The 15,905-nt window shown below is 36.0% G+C and overlaps 1 protein-coding gene across 1 annotated transcript in view; it reads left to right on the plus strand.

The window, feature by feature from the left end:
- LOC117177744 (mothers against decapentaplegic homolog 6) overlaps positions 1–15,905 on the plus strand; it is a 98,419-nt gene that overhangs the window by 29,670 nt on the left and 52,844 nt on the right. The window contains exon 2 of the mRNA XM_033368647.1: positions 6,676–8,580. Within this exon, the coding sequence (XP_033224538.1) occupies positions 7,740–8,580 (841 nt within the window). The 5' untranslated portion in view covers positions 6,676–7,739. The remainder of the gene's footprint in view (positions 1–6,675; positions 8,581–15,905) is intronic.

Below are 15,905 nucleotides of genomic sequence, written 5' to 3' on the forward strand. Positions count from 1 at the left end.
GGGTGCATACTTTGAATAAAATATTTGTTATCATTCTCTTGAAATAAATGTGTTTTTTTCTTGAAAAAATACCGGTTTCATATGTATACACCTGGTATATATGTGTATGTATGTATGTGCGTGTATAAAATCTGTTTCAATTTATTATTTCTCACCAATAAAATATTCTGATGTCATAAAAAATAAGAAAGGGCCTTATTTAACAATTTCAACAACTTTCACACCAAACTTTTTCCTTTGAAGTCTGTATTTGTGATATAATCGATACTCACCATTTTTTATATCTTACCGCATTATTCTTTGACCAACTCGTAGTTCAAACTGCTAAATCAAATCCTTTTTGGGATTTCATCGCATTACAAATCCCAATATGGATTTAATCGGGGCCCGATCGGACAAAATTTGGCCTAAGTCGGGCTATCTAGATGGGGCCAGACTCGAAATGAAACGTGATACCCGATTGGGGTCCAAGTGCAGAGCCTAGATAGATAATCCTGTTTGGCTCTGATAGGGTCCATATTAATTTATTTTTATTGTTCTTAATTAAAAGGGATTTTTAAGTAAGATAATATTACAATGGTATAAGTTACCTGTTAAACTGAAATTTGAGAATGTAAAAATCAGTTTATCTAACAGATCACGATATAAAAATATCCCAGTATGTAAGATTAGAAACAAAATATTTTTTAAACAATTTTTTTGGAGCAAACGGAAAAAGTTGAAAGACGCAATGTAACAGCCAGCATTTGTGTTTGGTTATAAACTATTTAAGTATTTTGCAATATATTTTTGCTTTCAAGTTCTACATTCCTCACACCAATAAGATATACTGGGATATCCTATTTTATCCCATTTATCTCCCAGATTGTCCTAAGGATATCTCAGGGATAACCTGTCTCATATCCCGCAAGGCGACAATTTCGATATCCCAGGGATATTCCCAGAATATCCAGGATATCCTAGGTATATCCCAATTTCTGACTTGTGAGATATTCGACGGGTTATCCCTGGGATATTCTTGGGACAACCAAAGAGATAAATAGGATTAAATGGGATATCCCGTAATATCCCATTGCTGTGAGGGATTGAACTTACATGTAAAAGTTATTTTGAAATAAGCGGATTATAATATTGCACTGGCTCTTTAAGTTATTTTTACAAAATCAACTGTACCACAATCAGATGGCTGTATTCACATACAGATCATATCAAATCACATAAAAATTCATGAAAACAAATATGTCTATGACGTCATTATTGATCTAATTCGTTTTCACAATTAACACAGTAAATATTACTTCTGCTTCTTTTCTTATAAATAAATTTCATCTTACCATACTTGATAAATTTACTTTCTAAATAGTCTTGAACGCGTAACTCAGGAATATTTTGAAGTATACTATACCTACGTACTCGTATTGTGCTTGCTTTTGACATTTTCTCACTTATTTTTCACTTTTTAAATTAATAATTGAAATATTCTGACGTTTGACACTTTATATTAAAACTTGGGAGATTTGGAATCAACCCAATTGGGGCCTCAAAATTAATGGGGTGCCATTTACTTTCAAGATTGGCTGTTAACCCGGGGTCTAGACTCTAGAGGGTGCCATATTTAACATCCACAAAATAGTGTGTCCGATCGGGCCCAAGTCGGAAATAAGGCAAATATTTGGCAATTTCTGCACTGGATTTTTCTAGATATTTTTTACAGCAACAATTTGGTTGTTTGTCTTTTTTCGCATGTTGTGTCGTCTTGACAAAAAACATACAGTTTTGTTTTTTAGACTATATATATATATATATCCGAGTAGAAATGCTTCGACTTGAGTTCGACATGGTTATGTCTTGAGTTCGTCTCAAAGGCATCAATTTCTGACTGCGTCTCAAAACTGAGTCGAGACATAGGCCTTCGTCTTACGTTTATGGCCACGACAGGTTAAACGGCGTTTACTTGTCTTAAGTCGAGCCTTGTCTTGGCTGAGATTATCGAACCTTTTTGGCTCATAAATGAGATTAAAATTGATGAATGAAAAATTTGCAATTATTAAATTAGTTATTTTTTATTTAAAAATTCAGAATCGGTGAGTCTAAAGGAGTATAACCCTTAAAAATTTTCTTTAAAAAATTAAAAATGGTAAGTTTCTAGAAGGATCTGCTAAGCCGTTAAATCGACTGATCTTCCAAGTACGTATATGGACAACACGACAGTTCAGTAAACGTTACAATTATAGGCAACTAAATATGACTATCATTGATGGTTATCAGTGCCAATTCTCAAGTGGTGCTGACCTGTGGATCAGTAGATTTTATACCGATCCAGTCTTGTCACTTTAACGAATAATATAAAGAGACCTAACTTATGTTATGGGCGTAGACTATACTTAAGACAGCATTATAAATTTTGAAAGAGTATTTCTACAAAATAATTAATAAATAAGCGCACGGTAATTCTTATATACATTTTCGGATATACTTGTATTTAATCGGTATTTGTAAGTTATAACGCTTATAATACAATTAAAATTTCACGCGCAATGGGGGGGGGGGGATTCGAACGCATAAACCTAAGCTCGCAAGAAATCGGCAATGTATGAGTGAATTCAAGCTATGAATTGGGACACCAGATTTAAAACTACACAGAAAATGTAAAAGTTAAAATTTGTTGCAGGTAAGACTTGCAACGGTTGAAAGTAAAAAATATGTCGGCAGAAGTTTCACCAAGGTTAGGAGAATAATTCTAATCTCGTCTACTGCGTGACGCTAAAGTGAGCAAATATCGGTAAAACGCATGTAGAATCATTAGCAGAAAGCACGAAAAAAATTTGTTCTTACTGATATATTTCCTCCTAAATAAATTAGACTATTGTAGAGGAATTAAGACTTACTCATTACCATTTAGCAAAAAGCGCAAAAAGCAACTGACAGATGGGAATCCCCGGTTCTCTACAATTTAATGAAGTTAAACGATGATAGATAGTACTAGCGTCGCAATTCTCGTTGCATCTCTCAATAAAAATGGAGCGCTTACAAGGCGAAAGATTAACCAAGCAAGGTTAAAAAACGAAAATTATCTTCGATTCATGTAAAGCTTATCCGGCAGGGTTAATTTTTGTTGCGGTGAATCTTTCACCTGGAATCAATGTAAACTTTATCTTTCGTTTTTTCTGTGAACTCTCAAGTGTACGCGATCTGTGAATAAGGTGTGCCATCCAAAATTGTGTTATTTTTATAAAACCCCTTCATTGCTAATTGGGAATATGGAGTAATTTGACGACTGTCAAAGAAATGTCAAAAAGAAATGTTTTTTAGGTTTGCAATCCATTCATTGCTGATTGCGTCGTGAATTCACCCGATTTTCCGCGGAGATTTTCACCCTCTTATTAAGAGCAGTTTATACTGTTACGGTTACAAGAAACCCATTACAATTCTTGATAAGTAAATATCACATTTCTGCTTTCTGCGTGTAGAATTTTAAAATTAATTGAAGTTTTCTATTCAAAAACCAGTGTAATTTATATTTATATAAGAGAAAATATTATTTTTCATTATTGATAATTGTAAATTACTGCCAAAATTCTTTTTACTTGGTGTAAAGTGAAAATATCTGACTTTTCTTATAAATTATCAATATACGGTATATAAATTTAACATACATAGTCTCTTATAATGGCGATTTAGTATACTGAGGTTTTAGATTTAATACACATGCATATCAAATGTATATTAAAATTGCAAACATTTTTGAGAGTGGTACTCTTTACATGAGGTCTCTTATAATGGCGATTTAGTATACTGAGGTTTTAGATTTAATACACATGTATATCAAATGTATATTAAAATTGCAAACATTTTTGAGAGTGGTACTCTTTACATGAGGGTGAATCTAGAAAAAAAAATTAGAGATAAAAACTATGGGTTTTTTGAGTAAAATTAATTTGAATATTTCCAAATAAACCGCCGCTATTCGGTCAATTTTGAACTTTTTAAAAAATATTCCAACGGATTTCAAAAAAGGCCGGGAAATATTATCAAAATCCGAAAGAAAAAGATTAATACTTATATTAGATTAGAAAATATCACACTCTGAATAAAAAATTGAGCCATTTTTCGAAAATTCGCATTTAAAATTTTTTAAATTTAAATGCATAGCTTTGTTCTAAAAATGATGTCACATCTATATGATCTATTATGATCACATCTATATGATATAGTTAAGTAACCAATTTTTTAAAAATAAATTAACTTGAAATCGGCTTCTGCGAAATAAAATAGTTAAACTAGGGCTGGCACGCAGTCACGTAAGTCACTTTTTCAAAGGAAAAGTCACCATAGTAATTACAAAAATCTGCCCGCCTCACGGGCACATTCTCATCGCGCGCTAAACGCGCGGCTCGCTTCGCTCATAAGTTTGAGCGCGCCTAGGGCGGGCGACGGTTGAATCTCGCGCTTCTCGCTTGATAATGGGTTATCTCGCACTTCGCGCTTGGATATTTTTTCTTTGCATTTGGAATGCTTGAATTAAACTTTATCAAAAAGATCTTTTTTATCTGGCAGTATTTGCATGCGTCTTCATATTCTAAATTCTCTACTCAATTAAGTATAGTCAAAGATTAAGTTTCTCAAAGCTCTGTAGGCTTTAAGGTACACATTCTCATCGGGACACTCGCGCTGAGCGCTCGATTTTCTTGCAACACTTGTCGTTTTTCCACACATTTTTATTTTATTTTCAATGTTATTTTTCACGAATAAAACAAAAAGTACGCGTCCTATCAAGAAGTGATTCTTAACGAAATTGTAGATCTTTTTTGGGATAACAATTTTTGTTAATTCATCTTTTTTCGTGTCCTACATGGTTTGACCACAAAATGGAATTTTTTTATTTTTCATTATTTTTTGTGCAATGAAAAGAATAACAGATAAGTAATTTAAACATGAGATCTATATGGTAATCTATATATAATATGAAAATTATATTCAATATTAAAATCTAAATGATTTGATGATTTTCTGGGTTTCTAGGTCCCAGTGTAACGCATTATATTCAATTACATTGAACCTTTCATGCATTTTTTAAAAATATTGATGTAGATTTGCGTTGCGGCAAAAACGATATCTTCAGATTTAGTGCGGTTGCGGTTAATTTAAAATATTTTTATACATTATAATAATGATTATTATTGTTTCTTGGACCTATATATCACATAAGTCTATTAAATGTCTTTATTTTAAAATAGAAATTTGATTTTCAAAATGCAAAGGGGACGAATAAGGCCATATTAATTATGTGAATAAATATAAATAAATATAAATATGTAAATAAAGAAAAAGTACAATTATACCGAGTAAATTATAAAATTGAATTGCTTTAATCACGCATTCAACAGTCTCGAATCTTGTATATACAATGTGCAAAAGTAATTTGATCGGGAAATAATTAACGAAAATTGTGTTTTAACAACAACTAAAAGATTACTATTTTTCAACGCTTTTATAGTCCTATTAAATTCATCGTATTTAGTTTTTAAAATTAAAACTCACCTAGTGAGGTTCATTTTTTGTCAGACATTCACAGTTTGGCCTTTTTTTCTACTTTTGAGCTGAAGAATGAAAATTTTCAGAATTCGCGAATAAATAAATCTTATTTAAAACATCAAAAAATCAAGGATTTATCGGGTATTCATTTCATCCACCGAAAAAATTTTCTTTGGTTCGGCACCTACAGAAATATCAATTTTCAAAATAGCCCACAAAATTGCTTTGTTGAAGTGGATATTTTGTTTTCAGTTGCTATTTTGCCAAGTTGAAGTAGGCTAAATGTTTAAACATTCAAATTTCAGGAGGTTAAAGTGTGCAGGTTAAAGTGAGGAGGTTAAAGTGAGAACATTAATTTTTGGAAATTCAATTTCAGCAAGAAATTTCCTTGAATTCAGTAAAAAAATATTTTCAGAATTCTTCTTTTCGTCCAGTCAGGGTTCGTTTGCGCTCGCGTCGAAAAAATGTATGTGCCCTTATTCGATGCGGCAGCTCAATTATAATGCAAATCCTGAATTTCTCATTTTTCTCCCTGCGAATTTTTTTATTCGCGAAAATTAGAGAAACCTCAAAAGTCGAATTTCAACACAAAAATTACTTTATGTCTGCATAAAAAAATCTTATAAAGATACTTTTGTAGTTTAAAGACTATTGAATACATCTGATTTGAATCCATATTCAATTTTAAATTGTAGAATTTGAGTTTTCTTTTTTCAGTCAATGTTACTCCCTTTATATCTTAAATTAGGCACTTTTTTCAATGTTTTCCAGTACATTATACTGTGGCTGCCTGTTTGACGCTAATTACTATAAAAAATTAATTCTCTTCACAAAACCTTAAGAAACTAGAGGTTTTGGGATATTGGTCTCTCATTCTCTGGAAATGCAATCGTTCGATACATTTGCAACAGATGTGAGGGTAGAGGGTTGATATAGGTTTGATGCATGTGGAATTGCAGATGAATATATGTATAATAGGCCATGCTACTTCATAACTCCACTACTGTCACAATATTGCATTGACGGTGGTGGTGTAAAAGGGGCAAAGAGGGGATACTCTAATCATCAGCGCCGCTAGCGGCGAGCGGCGGAACCACACCTCGCGCAGCCATATTTTAACGATCACCCTTGTGTGTTTAGTATGCTGCGGTCGGTGTATCGGCGCGCCGAGACCAGACGGATGGTATTCGACTCTACTCGAGGCGAAGAGGTAGAGGGAAGCCAGTGCTCCAATGACGGGAACCTCGTGCGTGCCAGTCGTGTCGTGGATTGGATCTGAGACTAATCAAGTGATGAGCGAATCCTACAAGTTAGTTATTTCTCTTGCAATTCGGTATTCCTCAACAACGAAGAGGAAGATGCAGTGACGTATTATCTTCGCCGAGCCCGGCTGCTTCGTACGTGCAACATATTCGCCGCTCTCGTCGACCTCTAAGTTGTGTCTTCGAGACTTGAGAATTGTGAGGAAGGAGAAGGGAAAAAAGTACAGTGAGTATTCTGGTGGTTTTCTGCCTTAAGTGTGTGCGTCGATTATTCATTCTCGATCCCTGTTGTGATTTCAAGAATGTGACAAGTGTACTACCTTAAAAAATTAACCCGGCGATGTCGAGGATAAGAATCGTCGAGCCGGTGGGCCAAAAGTAACATGTCAGCCGACGACGTCCGAGTTTCGGTCGCGTTGTTATGCGGTGCCAGATTTTCGCCGAGGGTGGCAAGGGCACCAGCCAAGGAGTTGCTGAGCCAGCAACATCAGCAGAGTCAGAGTCAGATTTAACAACACTAAGGCAATTCGAAGTTTTCGAATCCGTGTGTGCGGTCCGACGGGCTTTTACCGATAGTCGCGTTCGACCTAGTGAAACCCGAAACTTGCGTGAGGATAGCGCAACTAGTGACGAGGATATACATTTTCATCCAAGTGTCGTGAAAGTGCTGGTGAAATAAGTGAGCGGTCGACGATTGCAAACCAAGATCGGTGCGAAGTGTATGCGCGCGAGCCCGAGCCGCGCCAGTCGACCGGCCGGCCCGTTCGTAAACGTAAACGTAAATGAAAGTTCAAGGTCGCGCCGCGGTTTCCACCGGAGTCGAGTAGAGTTTAAAGTGCTTGGATCGAATTCCGCGAAACGAAAACTAGCAGTTCATATTATTTCCTCGTGAAAGGTTGCAAAGTACTGGCCCCCAAATGCGCGTACGGCAACTCCTGTTTCATGTTCATGTTCTGGAGCAAACGGACGGTGCTCACTAGACGTCTCCTTAAGGCCAAGGTCCGTGGAGAGCATGAAACCGAGTGTGAAGCTCAAGAGGATTCGTCGCGAGTTTACGTTGCTGCAGCTACGAACAATTTTCAGGCGGAGGAGGAGAACGGACAAGACAAGGGTCGGGAGTCCAAGGAGTGCAGCAGGAGGACTACGAGGAGGAGGAGGGCCACGAGCAAGTTACACCAGAGCTGTTGTGGCGGTGATCGGTTGCAGGATGACGAGGAAGAGCCGAGCCGACTAACCCGGTGCAAGGAGTTGCTCAAAACTCTTAAGGAGAATCAATTAGAGATGCTTTTAACCGCGGTCGAAAGTTACGGCGCCGACCTGGGTTCTTGTGTGCTGGTACCGCGTGCGAAGCAGGAGTCTGAGTCAAATCCGCATAACCATCGACCCTACCGCCACCATCACCACTACCATCATCATCATTACCTGCGTCATCTGAACCATCACTATCACCATCATAGACATCATCATCGGTACCACTGCTGTTCCTTGGAGGATAAGGATGAACAGCAGGAGCAGCAGCCCAGGCCAACAGGCGATGAGCCGATTCCGAATGTGACGAATCCTGGTGCGTTGAGAGTTGAACGTGATCGGTGCCGGGTTCCGGTTAGGGGATCCTCGACGGATTTACCGGCCATGGACCCACATCTCCTCTGCTGCCAGATCTGGCGGTGGCCGGACCTCGCCCACTCCTCTGAACTCAAGAGACTTCCTGTCTGTCATTCCGCCAAAGACCCCGTTTATGTATGCTGCAATCCCTATCACTGGAGTCGGCTCTGCAAACCTGGTAAGTTGCACAATTTTTCGCAATTAAGTTTCCTCTAAACTAAATAACAGTCTTAAATGTTGGTTTTCCAAATATAGAATTAAAACCCATCAAACCTACAATAGTGAATCGTTATTGCATCTTACTAATATGTTAAACACTGTAAACAAAAATTCTTTAAATTGCATTAGCCGATGTTTTAGGCATAAATATTTGACCGTGAATATAATAAACAATACAAGAACAGTCGTCTACTGACAAACAAACATCTTGCAGCAATGATTTCAAAAATTACATCAATGAAATATTCGATGACCTGCCATACAAAAAAGAAAGGATAGAAACCAGATTTTGGACTACAAAAAGAAGTACATATATCTTTAACAAGAGAATTTATAACGTGTCTAATATCAACAAACTAAATTCACAGATATTAAAGATAACTAAAAATTTCGGTAGCACTCTTACTGTCACATATAATTATGAACAAATAATGCGAATTTATCACCATCATAAAATGTGAAAACAAACAGCTATTATTAGGTATTTTCACTTCAACCATCAGCTAACTTATAACTTCGTTGAGCGCTAAGGGGAAAGAATTATCCAAATGCATGTATGGAATACGCTTAATTTTTGCCTATTTTGCTAATATATTCGTAAAAACTAATTTTCTCTATATAAATTTATTTTAAAAATAGTTCTTATTTGTTAAGAACTGTTTAATGAAATAATACAATGATAATAATTATTAATCATTGCGATGGTATTACACAAAGACAGTTTTGTCCCGTGAATTTTGGTGCATTGTTTTCTCCTCAGCACTCAACGAAATGAAGCTAACTGGTGGTCGAAGTGAAAATACCTAATTTTATACGAAGAAGATGCATAAGAGAAGATTTAAACCATGTAAAATGAACCAAGAAAAAAGGGTCAAAGTAGAAGCAACCGACCAGAATCTAGCTATAGGGCATATAGACATATATTTCAAACGTTGGAGATGAGACACTTGTTGCATCACTATCTCCTAAGCAACGGGAGCTACAAGTTGCTTTCATGCAGCTTCACTTGTAGGAGTTGATTTATTTTTTTATCACACCATCTTATAACACAGATAAAAAGCTATCCCATATTGATATTTATTGGGTCGTCAGCAATCGCTAAAATCAATTCTGTCACTTTTTCTTCATTTTATTCAAATATTTATTCTGATTTATCATGAATAGACACGCCTAATTTTGGTTCTTTCTGTGAAGAGAGTCTAGTGCTAGTCGGTATTTCCCACAAGCCAGTTTGCTAAACTTTTGTTTTTGTAATCAAGTCAATAATACTTTTTCGTCTGCGGACGAAATAATCATATACAAACATTGCTATTAAAAAGCCTTTTTCTGAACGAGATCTGATAACTTCTGCTGTAAGCATTCTGATTAAAAAATATAAATTTCACATAATTGAGTTCTTAAGATAGGATTGCACTAGAATATAAATTTGAAAAATTTTAATTAAAAACTTCAAGTAGTTACCTCTCTAATTATATCTGATAACGGTAGATTCAAAATAAATATTCCATATCCAGAACCAATGGAATATTAGAAAAGAGAATTCGACCGACCGCAACTCGTAACTATCAGAATACAAAATGAACCTGACTCATAGCACGGTAAATAATGTTCGCTCGGGGTCTGACGGACCCCCGTACCATATTCTGCTGATAATAAAGTGTAAGTTTATTATTAGCCAAGATATCTCGTTGTCTCCTGCAGGTTCGATCGAAATCTTGACTTCTTTCGGCATAGTGCATGTAGTACGTGTGGCTATACACTTAAACAGGCAGATGAATCGACTGGTCCCAAAGATCGTTAAAGGCCGGTTCTTCAAGGTAAGCTGGTTCGGCTTAGCAGGTGTATTTAGCCTAAGCAAATCGCGTGTCTTCGACCATCGATACCAGAGACCCGCCGGTGAAATAGGGTTCTCAACAAGAATAGCTAGACTAGACAAAAGTGACTGCACCGACAAATTGATCAGCCTCTTTATGAAAATTGGCGGTTTGAGTGGATAATTTTCAATCCAAAATGTATGTCCTTAAATTTAAATCCTGGGAACTTGACGCAACAAGCCGTCATCTATCTGCATGTGCTCATATGCCGTTTCAGCATATTTTTTTTAATTCTTCAATGGAAAGAAAAAATGGTTAGACTATAAAGATGATTTGAAATTGGACAATTATTAAAATGTTAAAAGTCCAGTTGCATTGCACCGTTTTATAATGACATACCAACATTCAAAGTTATGCATCCTTCGTATTTCTCCCACCTACGGTACCACTCACCGCACGATAAATTATGAATCCTTGTTGACCTGAGCCTTTAAGAGCTTAAGCTCATTAGCACCATGCACAAGTATTTGTTCGGTTGTGGTCAACTGCAGGTGGCGCCAACTTACGTTTTTACTCTTTTTATCAAATGAAACCTGTTCTTGGCAATAAGTAGAAATTCCCTGCGATTTTACATTGAAATTAAATTAAAATAAAACAGAAATAAAATTGATTTTGCGGTTCTTTACCAATCTGAAGATAGTAAAATGCAACATAGTAGAAGATACTAAACATGTAGCATTTTCTGTAAATAACATACAGAAAAATTCAAACTTTAGAATCGATCTTTCAGTTCGTGTGACTGGCTTTCACTGTTTGCCTACCTCATATTTCGTCAGAACGTTTTAATATCGGGGTGTACTTAATATGTATATACTTATCGTTTCGATCTGAATACCGGGTAATTGGTAGTGCTATTATTGATAATTGAATATTACTACAATGGCAACATCGTCGCGCAGATATATACCGCAAAGCACTAATAATTCTAATAACTCAATAGTTGCATTGTGTCGCTGTGAGGTAGCATAGATCTCCATATGGAGATAGACTTTCCCTGTTAAAGCTTGTAACCATTCTCTCATAACCGGGTGCACACAAAATTTGTAGAATAAAACTTAATACATATACTTGAAAGCCTAAGGGGACAATTTATGAAATCGATTACTGAACTTAGTGCTTATTTTTAATTTGAAACTATTTTCTAATTTGACATAAATATGTCATGTGCATTATGCTGCATAAAATATTATTTGAGGTGTAACAAGTTATACAACCATTATGACTAGTCTCTTAAAGTACAAAAAATAAAATTATTTTAATTTCATAACAAGCTCTAATCGAAAGCGAGATTTTGCAATTGTGAGACAAATGATTGCAACGTTTATCTGAATGAATATGTTTATACGATGTTGATTCATTTGCAAGTTCCTTGCGGCGACGACAGTTGTGCTAATTTTTAACCAGCAAAGTGACTACGTTAGTTATTATGCACATGTCCATTTTCAAGGAGTATGTGCCAGTCGTGCTTTTAATTTATGCGAAATCATTCTTCCCGATCAAAATCGCGTTACAACTAACATAAGGGACCGCCAAAATTATAATAAAGCACACGGTGGTAATACGTGCAGAGTTGTGCTAAACCTACATCCCTCGTCATACGCACGCATGATCTAGAACACTTCCAGTCATATCACAATCGTTTATTAGTGTTAATTATACGCGTTTCACGTACGCTTCCCCTCCGAACGAATAATGCATGATAGAACCCGAGTACGAAATGACAGTATTACGATTATTTAATTTTCTCTTCAGGGTAGTCAATTGTCAAACTTCATTTTTATTTTTACAGAGATTTTCAGATTTTGTGGACTTGTTTAGTTTTGAAATTGTCGTTAGAAATTAGAAACTGTTTAATTCTTAATGTCTCAGCTTTGAATATGTCAATTTCCCGTACAAACAAAAAACAATCCTGGGGAAAATTACCTCTGATAATGGCAAAAAAGTGAGGGGAACCCGCGACAAAAACGTCGCTCGCTACTTGGAAACGTCGCGTCGCCTGTATTCGCCAAAACTATTCTCGCGCGAGTTTTGCCTGAGTATAAACCAAGGCGAAACTTTTCTCGACTGAAATCATCTGCAGGAGCGTAGTCCATTTCACTGATGATAGGTGGGGCGCCAAATGGCTGAGCAACTGATGTGAGTACTGCAACTGCCGGATTATCAGGGACGCTGAATGCTGATAAAGCGGCGACTTGGCAGAGGTTCGCTAAACACCGATTCTATTTTTGATTCGTCTCGAAATATCTCGGGCATCGATGAGAGTGCACCTGTAAAATATTTCCCACGAGTCGACGTCATTAACGAGGAGCCAGGCGCCATTCCCGCGGCGTCGTATCGTAGTGTTCCAACGCTGCATGACTGTCTTTTCAAGGACCCGAAATCGGTGACCTCTTCCTAGGCTCCGTTCTCCCCATTTTGAGTTTAGCGATGTAGCCTTTTACTCTGCAAGTTACCCACTGCGGAAATTCCACTCACAATTCAGTGGTCATGACTGACTCGATGAAGAAAAAACGGTCGCCTTCCCCTTCTTTTTTGTCTGTTCGCATACGACAGGCGCCAGTGCCCTTTACGTAACTTGTCGATCGTTTAACCCGCCTGCTCCGTTCATGTTCTGGTGCCGCATCGCTTGCATGCTGGGATATTAAACCGACAGGAAGTCAGGTCTAGACAGACCAGGTAGGTAAGTGAGCCATAAATACAGGTCGCGGTATGCAAGTGACGATTTCCCCTATTGGATCTTTAAAGTAGGAAATTACGAAAAAAAAAGTAGATAGGCGAGAAGTTTGTACGAGCTGAGTGTTTTTGAAATTAGATTTGAGTCGAACTGGCTGTCAGAGAGGCAAGATTGTGGGACAAGAATCAGATAGAAATTCAGGAGGATTTTTTCCAATTAATTCTATAAATTATAGTTATTTGAAGTAAGCAATATATTAAGTAGAGGATTTTAATGGTAAATAATGTTCAAACGCTTAATTTGGTTGATAACGACATATAACGATTGTCAATAAGAAACATTAAAAACCTCGATAAGAAACCCTATCATCAGTAAATCACAGCCCCACAAACCTTTACCCTAGTAAAGGTAAATAAAAATATTCTGCGCCTTCAATCAAAATTGCTATAACTTATAAAGAAATACGATAAAAAAATAAATAAACATTACACTGAAAGAATAGGACAATTAATAGGTACTGGTACAACTACTTAGTAGTTAAGTAAGTAACTACATACTTACTTACATCTACTTACAATATGGTTGGTATTACCGTTTTGCTTGTTCTTGTTCAGGGCCCAATTGGGTCTGAAAAACTGTCTGGTGAAAGTGTTTAAACAAATTATTCAATTCAGGAAGCGGCCCAATTTGCTTTCAAGGCATGTGATACTTAGAAAATTGTCGATTTTACCAGTTTTAGGTCCCCCCGGCTTTTTTTCTCTGGAATAATAAATATTTTGTCTTAAAAATTTGGGAAATGATAGCGAACATGCTAACGGACGTCCCAACACACTTCTTTTGTAGGTTAATTCAAAACAGTTTTAATTTAGCAAAATGTGATTCATTTGCTTAGCGCTTAGGAATTAGTATCGATTTTTTCAGTGTTAGATTCCCCCGGCTTTTCCCCTAGGGTAAGAAATATTTTGTCTTCAAATTCTGGGAAATGATAGCGAACATGCTAACGGATGTCCCCGCATACTTTTTTGTGTTTTTTTATCAGAAAATTTTTTATTTTGCTAACAACATGTGTATATTTCGAGGTTATGTGTATTACAATTCTCCCGAGCGTTACTTCCAAACTACACCATATTTTTGGCCGAAAACTTTTGACTTTTAGCACAATATTTTTTTTTATTATCCCTCAAAGAAGAGTCCGGGGACGTCCTTTATGATATTTTATAGCATCTCCGAATTCAGTTTTAAAAAATTTTCATTTTTGTGGAAAAAAAGCTGGGAGAACTGTACCCGATTTACCACACGACGAAGTATCACATGCCCTTAAATAGTGCCGGCCGAATTTGGGCCTGTTGGTATTACTATGCGCATTATAACTTCAAGAAACCCGAGTCGTACCACCAACAAGCAAATTAGTTAGACATTCTACCTATTTTTCAGTATATAACTACTTCTTGTTAAACTCTATCAATGTTTAAAAACAGCCCCTGGAAATTTTCAATGTCAACCCTTAGTAGCGCCGTCAATTTCCAACCCCTTTCAACGATAATGAATTATCCCAATGAATTTAATTCGCAACTGTTATAATAGACAAACAATCTTTATAAACGATTAATTACAACCTCAGGGAGTAGTTCAGGGAATTTGTTTGCATTATTATTTTTTTTTTTGCTTTATACAAATTTTGTGAAAAACATTATGTCAATTTTGTATTACGGACAACTTCTACACCAATAATTAACATTTTTTAATATTCTTGATTTCACTTAAGAGGTGCACTACTGCGAATCAACACGTTGCTAATATTCTATGGGAATTTACATTTAAATTTTAAAATCAGCCCAAGAAATTTGAAAAGACATCATTTTTGCAACTCCAAGCATAATTATAACAAGTCAAATAAAAGCTTGCAATAATTAATAAAATGTAAGCAATCGTCGAAAACAGTCGATTTCGAGGCGTGTCCCTAATTCGACTTACTTCAATTGGCTGAATGTTCAGTTTTCGAAATCAATCTAATTTTGAGTCACTTTATTTTTTACATCACTGTTTAAAATGGTAAAGTTTAAAAAATGCAAATATGATATTGTTGGAGTTCCATTTTTAAGAACAATAAGGAAACATTATTAAAATCAAAATACTTCAAATTGCAAATTCTTAAATAATTATATTTTTTTAATTGAAGTTGTATTTTTAACTATAGTATTAAGTAACAGTCTAAATCGTTCCAGTCAATTGAAAATGAGCTGTAAAACTTTCATCGAATAATAGTACAAAAAAAAAAGATTATAAGTCGGAAGTGCACTGGCGCCATCCAAAATTTTTTTCCATGTCCGTTTGTTGAATTCTATGGCTATTTTCCCTTGAAAAGAGCTTCTTGGAAACACTCTAAAAACGGCAAAAGTCAGGTTCGTGGAACCTTCGGATTCAAATTCCATTTCCATTCTGACCTGAGTGTACCCCTCTTAAGTCGGAGAAATGGAACGTGTTCAGAACAGCGAAAAATGGTCTGCCACGCTCGAAGAAGACAGCCCATCGTTTGTCGGTAACAGTACAAGATAGGCACTACTGATTATCTCTGTTCTCCAGAGTCGAATATCTACTTGTAGATATTGGTCATTATTTTTGTTCTGAAAAAGTGATATTTCGAATTTAAAAAGTATGCTATTCTCGACAGTTTTACTTCTTGTTATAATGACACATAATATTCTTTTTTTGTTTACTATTGATAAATACATAGTT

This window comes from Belonocnema kinseyi, chromosome 8, assembly GCF_010883055.1.
Source record: "Belonocnema kinseyi isolate 2016_QV_RU_SX_M_011 chromosome 8, B_treatae_v1, whole genome shotgun sequence".
Lineage (NCBI taxonomy): Eukaryota > Metazoa > Arthropoda > Insecta > Hymenoptera > Cynipidae > Belonocnema > Belonocnema kinseyi.